General features: G+C 45.0%; 1 protein-coding gene across 1 annotated transcript; it reads right to left on the bottom strand.

Annotated features, from left to right (window-relative positions):
- Positions 1 to 448: 448 nt before the first annotated feature.
- Positions 449 to 3833, bottom strand: tent5aa (terminal nucleotidyltransferase 5Aa). The gene is made up of 3 exons (XM_029503819.1): positions 3316 to 3833; positions 2756 to 3188; positions 449 to 2240 (listed from the first exon to the last, which is right to left on the bottom strand). Exons 2-3 carry the CDS (start codon positions 3182 to 3184, stop codon positions 1461 to 1463), a joined length of 1209 nt encoding a protein of 402 aa, XP_029359679.1. The 5' UTR covers positions 3185 to 3188; positions 3316 to 3833; the 3' UTR covers positions 449 to 1460.
- Positions 3834 to 7994: the final 4161 nt, after the last annotated feature.

The raw sequence follows: 7994 nt of genomic DNA, 5'->3' as shown, positions 1-7994 counted from the left end.
GCGGCAGCTGAGGAATTCCCTGCCAGGGTGCTACAGCAAATAGTGTCTCATCATCTGAGGTCTCTCTGCAAATATCCTTCAACTGTAGGAGGAAGCATAGAAGCACACAGACCAGGTCTTCAGTCAGACTCTCTCTGAATACAGCCTTTCTAATCTCTATCTCTCATCCATCATTTTGTGAACTTGTTTGTGTGTGTGTGTGTGTGTGTGTGTGTGTGTTTTTCTCAGTTGAGAAAAAGAGAAGCACCACTGTCCAAAATATACAGGAAATACTGTGTGCGTGAAAGTTTTCATTGTTGCTGATGATCTGAAAATGCTTGTCGACCTCAATCATAACAGTTGAGCAATACCAGTATGGAGCTGGGACATTTTAGCATCAGTTTCTAGTTTCCCAAAACCCACATGAAAAATGTGAATTTTGCAACAATCCATGAATCAGACATTCGACTGCTATTTTACTGCACTTACGTATGGTGCTTTGTTTTTTTTTTTTGTTTTTTTTTTTTTCTCTTTTGCATCCAAACGTAACACAAACACTGACTGCGCATAATTTCACGTATACATTCACAAGCCTCTGGGGTACTATCGTCTTGTGTACCTGACTATAATTAGATTGGGGATAATTCACAAACATCATATGGCCAGTTTACTGTTTTCTCGGAGAGGCAATAGGCACTTATAAACACACATATGTTCACAAATAGACAAAGCTTCGTATTTTGTTTATTTTTCCCCTCACCAAAATTGGGATTTAATGTTAGAAACAATCAAAAAGATCTTTGGTCTGTAAACAACCATAATTATATCCAAATGCAAGGCAGAGATACCAGATTGTTATCCAATCTAATTTAACAGCATCTCACCTCAGCTGATCTGACGTACAGCAGAGTCCTGGGCCTCCTTTTGGGAGAACTGCACGAGCAGCTGATTTCACTGATCGTTTGTGTGTGTGTGTGTGTGTGTGTGTCGGCACTGAGAAAGACCCCTGAAAGCTGGGCTGGAGTAGCTGCCAACTTCAGGACACTGATGCAGCCGTTTGGTATGCTGAGGGAACCTGCAGGCCAATCAGTTCTTGACAGAATCAATCAGTCTTGATGACAGTTCAGCTGCTTGCATTAAAGGCTTTCACAAATTTGCATTTAGCCATTACTTCCACGCTACCCAAATTAGTCCTGCATGGACCTAACTGGTCTGGGCAGGATCAAGGTGATGTTGGTGTTTCCAGATATGTGAGATATTCACATTGGTATACGTACTTGGATCGAAAGCCAACTGTTCTTTATGTAGCGTTCATACTCAACGTATGAACCAAAACACAAGCTTTGATGCAAAAACATCAAAAAGGTGACTCCTTTTTGTGTCAGCTGTCAAACACTGGGCAGGTTTGAGGCAACGACTATGCCGCTTGATCCTGTTTAATCAAATCACACTCTCTCCCTCCTCCTTTCCTCAGGTCTGTCTCAGTTACAGGGCAGCCAGGTGGAGTACGCAGGCTGCTGGCAAGCAAACACCGGCTGTACCTGTGCTATGTAGTAGTTACTGAAGTTGCCATCTGCCACATAAGGAGCAGGTTGGTAGTAACATGTAACATTGGCCACATTGGGAATGACGTTCTGCTCAGCAAGCACTCGCACTGCCAGCATGGCTATCAGCCCTAAGGTCTGCCGCCTCTCGTGCCCCATCAGACACACTGTACTCTCATTGACCACCCCATGGAGGGTCATCAGGTAGTCATACTTGCGGTCCTCCAGGCCCACAAAGTGGTTTTGAAGGTATGACTCCAACTTGCGCTGCTGCTCACCGATGTCAGGGAAGTCAATAAAGAACCGTGAGCACATGTAGCGCTGCAGGGACTTCATCTCTGACTCAGAGGCAGCCCGGAAACCCCTCACCAGCAGGTGACAGTACTTCAGCAGGCCCCCACCGCGGATCTCCTCCGGGTTCCGGGTGCAGATGATCTTGTGACGTAGGTGGTCCAGGGCCTCGCCAAAGTCCCCGTATACACTCTCTCCCATGATGGTAGGGTGGAAGGTCTCTGCCATGGGGTTCTCTGAGCACTCATAGAACAGAAGCAGGGAATCCAGTTTGATCTGAAAGGAGTCCACGCTGAACTCAAACTGCCGCCGAAGAGAGTCCACAAACTTCAGCTCCACATTCTTCCCCCTGTTGTTGGAGAGGGAGATGAGACTCCAGCGGTCTGAGTCATTACACACCTTCACCATCTTCTGCACATAGGCTTCCTATGTGTGTGCGAATGCAAGGCATAAATATTAGGCAGAGGGAGGGAGGGAGAAAGAGAGAGAGAGAGAGAGGGAGAGAGCATAAACATTAAGTAGACAGCTTAAAAGTACCACAGAAGAGTTGCCACATGAACCCTTACTAATAGTGCATTCTGTGCACTCTATAGTCAATGCCAATGGCTGCAGGCCTCTGTGTGTTATAAATACTGTGGTATTAATGCTACTGACCTCAATATTAAAGACCAGAGAATGTACTTGGTTGTAGGATCTAGCTGGTTGAGCTCAGGATCCGCTCTCAATTGGTTTAACTCAATCCTCTTAACTACAGAAAACCAAGTTTTTACTATCACTAATCTCATTGCACATTAAGATGGCCAGTGAGCCGAATCGGCATAAAAGCAACTGCTGTCACATGCATATTGGAAAAGTAAACGACTGAAGCAGGAAAACAAGCCAACAAACAAACAAACAAACAAACAAACAAACAAACAGCAGAAAGTTGGGAGTGGATGTACCTTTAACGTTAACGGGGTTATTTTCTCTTTATTCACACAGTCGGGTAAAAAATCCAGGAGACAGTCCAAAACTATGTCCTTCACAGTCTGGAAATCACTTTCACCTTTCATATCTGCGCAAAATATGAGGTCGAGGTCCTTGTAGCCCAGTCCGCTGTCCTCGTGCAGGATGTGGCTGGCCGCAGAGCCGTTTAACCGGACGTCCCGGACGTGGATCTGTTTCTCCTCCATCCGGCTCCGCACCACTTTGACGATCTGCCGCGGCTGCATCTCCAGCGTTGGGAAGTTTCCCCGGCCGTGGATCGGGATGGTCTCCGTCAGGATGGCGTCCAGCCGCTGCACTTGCTCCCAGCTGAGGACGCTAACGCTGCTGCCCTCCGAGTCAGAAGACGCGTAGCTGGCGGTGGAGCTGTTATCGTCCTCTGACATGATGCTGCGAGGGAAAGTCCACGGCGAGTTCAATGAAATGAAAAAAAAAAAAATATATATAAATATATTTATTAAAAAAATAAAGATTTTTGTTTCTCAAAGAAGAGATAAATCAGTGGAGGCGTCTTTACGCGCAAATTCTGCAAAGTAGCGCAAATGCAACTTCATCCGCATCGGGATTCTCCTTTTTGGAAGTCGTTTGTGTTGACTGGAATCAGGCAAAAAAAAAAAAAAAGAATTATAATAATAAATTAAATTGAATGAAAGAAAATAATAATAATTAAAAAAAACTATGAAAGAGTCTGAACAGTCAGTGAGGGTTGCGGCAGCGCCTTGCAGTTTTGCACTATGAAGGCTGAGCTTGGAGATCCGGTAGCGATGCAGCAGGGCCGGTGGTTGTGTGGAAGGAGAGGCGCAGACAGTCAAACACTGAGCTGGGAGAAAAACTGAGCCCTAAACTTTCTCCTCCTTTTTCTCTGAGCTTTTTAAAACATTCGCCTCAGCGCCGCCGTCAGTGCGTCCGTGCGCTGCGCATCGCAGTCCTTGAAGGTCGCTGGTGATCCAGGAGGGGGTTTGTTTTTCCGGCTGTGACTCTATCGCCCAAAGGCACGCCTATGATTTCATGAATTTGCATGAATAAGCTGCCCGTCGAGTCACAGCACACTTCGGTACAATCCTCCCCTCCCCCCCTTCCCCTCCGTCGATCGGCCCCTCAGGAGGAATATTGTAGATTCATTCGCTTCCACCTATTTTCTAATTTCTCCAAGCCAAGGAGAAGTTTGTGCGCAGGAAATCCAGCTCGCCCCCCAGCTCTGTTTTACTTCAACATATTTTTCTCACTTGTGGGGAAGTTAACCGTTACCTGCCCGCTTGACCTGCGCCGTCCCTCTGCAGGAGTCAGGTCTGTGGTCCGAGGCTGTGAGCCGCGCTCCTCCCCGCCTCCCTCTGACAGCCTGCAAACCTGCTCTCCATGAGCGCAGATTAAGACCCTTCCCTGTACCAGCTCCCCTCTGCACCCACATCAGAAATGCTTTTTTTGGTTTACAGTGCTTTAAATGGCGCACATAGGGATGCTTAACGTTATTTCTGTGCAGACAAATTCGTGCAATTACTGACACATTTCCTGTAGTTGTGATCATCCATTAAAACCAGAAATAAAAAATGAAAATGAAATCAAGAAATACATTAAATTTAAAATTATCCAGTGCCTGAAAATTGAGCGTGGGGCCCTTCAGCTCGCTCCACGCTGTCTTGTCGCCATCTGTGGGTCGAGTTAGGTCCTTAGATAAACCAACACAGCAGCTTTCAAGGGCCATTTCCTTTAATGTAAGTGCTCATTTAAGCACCATAGTACATTAAACTTGTACCAACTCCAATAACTGTCTAGGAGATGGAACTTGCGCTCGAAAGCAGATAGGAAATAATTTCTCTGAAATCCCGTAAGCCTGTTACCACCACACCACTAACACTCTGCAGCCCCTCCCGGACATGGGCCACCAGTTGGCCCTCTAAACTATCAAAAATCCAAAACACACAATTTAAGATAGACATTAAATGATTGATCAAGTGTAAAGTGAAAAATGCGTTCCCTCATTAATCCTGTTGGTTCAGTGTTTCGCAGGGAATCCTGCTTGGAAACGGTAAGGAAGGAAGTGCTTGTTATATTCAAGCACTGGCTAGCGCCTGGGTGGGGGGGGGGGGGGGGGGGGGGGTCAGAGGGCAGATGAAAGTGGAACGGGGGCATCAGATCCAGGCAGAGGCCAAAGCAGGGTGGGGCAGGTGTCACTGACACTCCATTTGGATAGGTAAAGCCGTGCGTCACTGCAGCCACCCAGATCTGTAAACCCTGATTATCCCATTTACTCTATTGCACTGACTTAACTCTGGAGCTCCGCGTCTGCGCAGCATCACTTCTGCTGCATGGTCAGTCACACTGAAGTTTACAGTCACATGATGGATAAATGTGAGCAATTAGCTCCCAAATCATCAAAATTACAAATCGGGCGTTAAGAACGGACCGTTGAGTGGCAGAACGTGAATTTAAAGGCCATTTTTAAAAATAAAACTGTTGTTTTGTTTTCATGCTTTGCTTTGGCGTGTGTCAGACAGGTCAATCGCCGCAGATCTCTGAAATTGAATACCACATCTGGAAATGTATGTGGAACTATTGGTCCGTAACGAAGGGGAAAGAGCAGCCTCGCCCAATGTGTTTCCCAGGTGTGGAGTGATGGTTGCTGTGGACTGGAGTCCCTCTGTTGTGCACCGTGAAGCCAATCTCTGCGCAGCTAAATCAAATGCCACGGACAGAGAATAAGCGAAGATGCACGAATACACAATCCACACGAACACGCACGCATACTTTACTGTATCCTACTTCCACAACAGAGCCCTGCTGCGGAGGTTTTTGTTCGTGTAAATACCACCTGGCATCTCATTACTCACCATGAGGCAGATGATTCATTGGCTTGTGGTTCCTGAAAAACATGAATAATATTATGCTGTCAGAAGATTTAACAAGCAAAAATTCAGTACACACCATTTCCCCCGGTAATATAAATTTTGTTCCACAAGTTCATTTGGTAAAAAAAATAAATAAATAAAATAAAAATTTTTCCAGCTCTATAGGCTTCGATGTACACGTATGTGAAAGAGACGACTTCTATTCCTCATAAATTTATGGTTTACAGTCGCACAGAGCTGGCTTCTGGGACCTATGAAACGTTGTCTGGACAGTTCAGCATAGTAAAAGCAAAAGGAAAAAGATAGACCTGTTTTGTTTTAAAGTGCCATTCATCTGGCTGTGTGATTTGGATTTATCTACCATGAACAGTAATATCCCTGTTGCCGTTGACTTTTTTTTTTTTTTTTCAGGTCAGGACTGTCTTTTTGGGTGGACCATCAAACCCTTCCTTGCAATGTTGAGCAGTGAACATAATACTGTGTCCAATATCGCCAGCAGGAATTATTCAACATTTATTCCTCACGGCATAAGGCCTTTGAACAATATCTGCATAGATATGAAGGATAAGCATCAAGAACTATAACATCATTAATGTGAGTGTAGTTTTGAATTGAGGGAATGTGGCCATTATTATCAGTGCACATAAAATATTACTGTATAGTTAGCAGAGCTCTATGAATCATTAGATCTGCGATAAAATGTCCATTTATTTTGTTACAGAGAAGCAACTTGTGGTGATGAGCTTTTAGAGATCTGTCCCTCCAGATTATTGTTTTGCTACCTGGCTACAAGACGTCTTAAGTTTAGTTTAACCTTCGCTGCACTTATACTGTTGTTTTTTGGCTTGCAGGAAGCAGCAGTTGTCAGCAAAGCAAAACAAAAAAAGCCCCTAAAGTGCTTTGTCCGGAAGGTGATGTGTTGAAGCAGGAAAAATCTTCAATTGAGAGAACTGGAAGGACTTTGACAAGAAGAAATAAATTGGGTCAGAGCTCTGTGGGTTGATCCCGGTCTGCAGAAGTCAGGACATAGTAAAAGTGACCTCTGGTCCCATCCAACAGAAGGGCTACTGCAGCTAAAACTGCTGAAGACGTTTCCCCTGGTTCTGATAGAAAGGTCTGAGAGCATCATTCTTTGTGTATGGGCTTGTGTGTGCAATTTGTGTGAATTCACCTTTATAACCCATTTCACAATGTTAATAATTATGTTTTTCTTTCTAAATGTTGAACATGTTGGGTCTCAATAATCCAGTCTTAATTGTTTGGCAGGGAGTTTTAGTAACGTGGTATTTCCTCCTTTACAAGAATAACATTGTTAAGGAAACACATTAGCAGGACCTGTTCCTGCCGGGTTCAGACTCAGGAGGGGAACTGAGGACACAACTACTTGTTTTGCTGTGCAGAAATGGGAGAACCAGCCAATGATGTGTCAAATAATGAAACAATACATGCAAGGTGGAAAAAAAGCTCTTTTGGCTTGTATACTGGCTCTTTTGCAATAGTAGTGAGAGATTTAGATGCAGTGGCAACTGACAGCATAAGTGGAAATCCTTTTTTCTAATGCTAAAGTGACGGAGAGGAAGTACAATGGAATAACTCGGTGTCAGATTCAATCAGAAACACTTACCCTCAGAGGCTCATGGTGATAGACTCACATGTGGTGAGCAGTTGCTGAGGCGATAAGTGTGAGAGATGACGTAACTAAAGATCACTCCTCCACCTCCCTCTTCCTCTCTTCACAGAGGTAACTAAATTTCCAGGACGGTCACATTAGTTTGAGAGATATTCCCAGTGTTGACGGTGGAGTTAGTTTTGGTGGCGGATCAAAGGCAAACAGACAGGAATGGGATTTCCAGTTTTTAGTCTAACTGCTTCTGACCCCTGGTGACAAAAGAGCTGCAGAAACGCTCTGCTGACGAGGAAACGTAGTGGGGTTATACAGGGTCCGCCGAGTGAAGAAGCAGCAGTCTCTTCAACACAGAGGATCCCTTTATATCAGCTCTGTTTGATCCCCAGTGGATGGTGTGTGTGGTGTGTTTGGTTTTGAATTAGTCTGGCATATTAATGCTGAGCGTTACAGAAGGAATCCTGTTTCACAGGGAGATAGAGATGGGCCCATCTCACATAATCTTCCTTATTATAGGGTCTTTGTGATGTCGCAGCCTTCAAGTCCAGAGACCCTACAAAGCTGAATGCTGCTGCTAAAGCACTTCAGAGACTAATAGATGCTACAGACGTGCTGCGATCTGAGTACTGTACATACTGTCTTTGGCTTTCTTGCCTCCACCTTTATGGAATGGCAGGCTCTCCCCCACCTGGTTTCCAAATCACGCTGAGGGTGTGCTGGAAAACA

Source organism: Echeneis naucrates, chromosome 6 (assembly GCF_900963305.1).
Source record: "Echeneis naucrates chromosome 6, fEcheNa1.1, whole genome shotgun sequence".
In the NCBI taxonomy this organism is placed as follows: domain Eukaryota; kingdom Metazoa; phylum Chordata; class Actinopteri; order Carangiformes; family Echeneidae; genus Echeneis; species Echeneis naucrates.
This window is presented reverse-complemented; position numbering and strand designations above follow the sequence as displayed.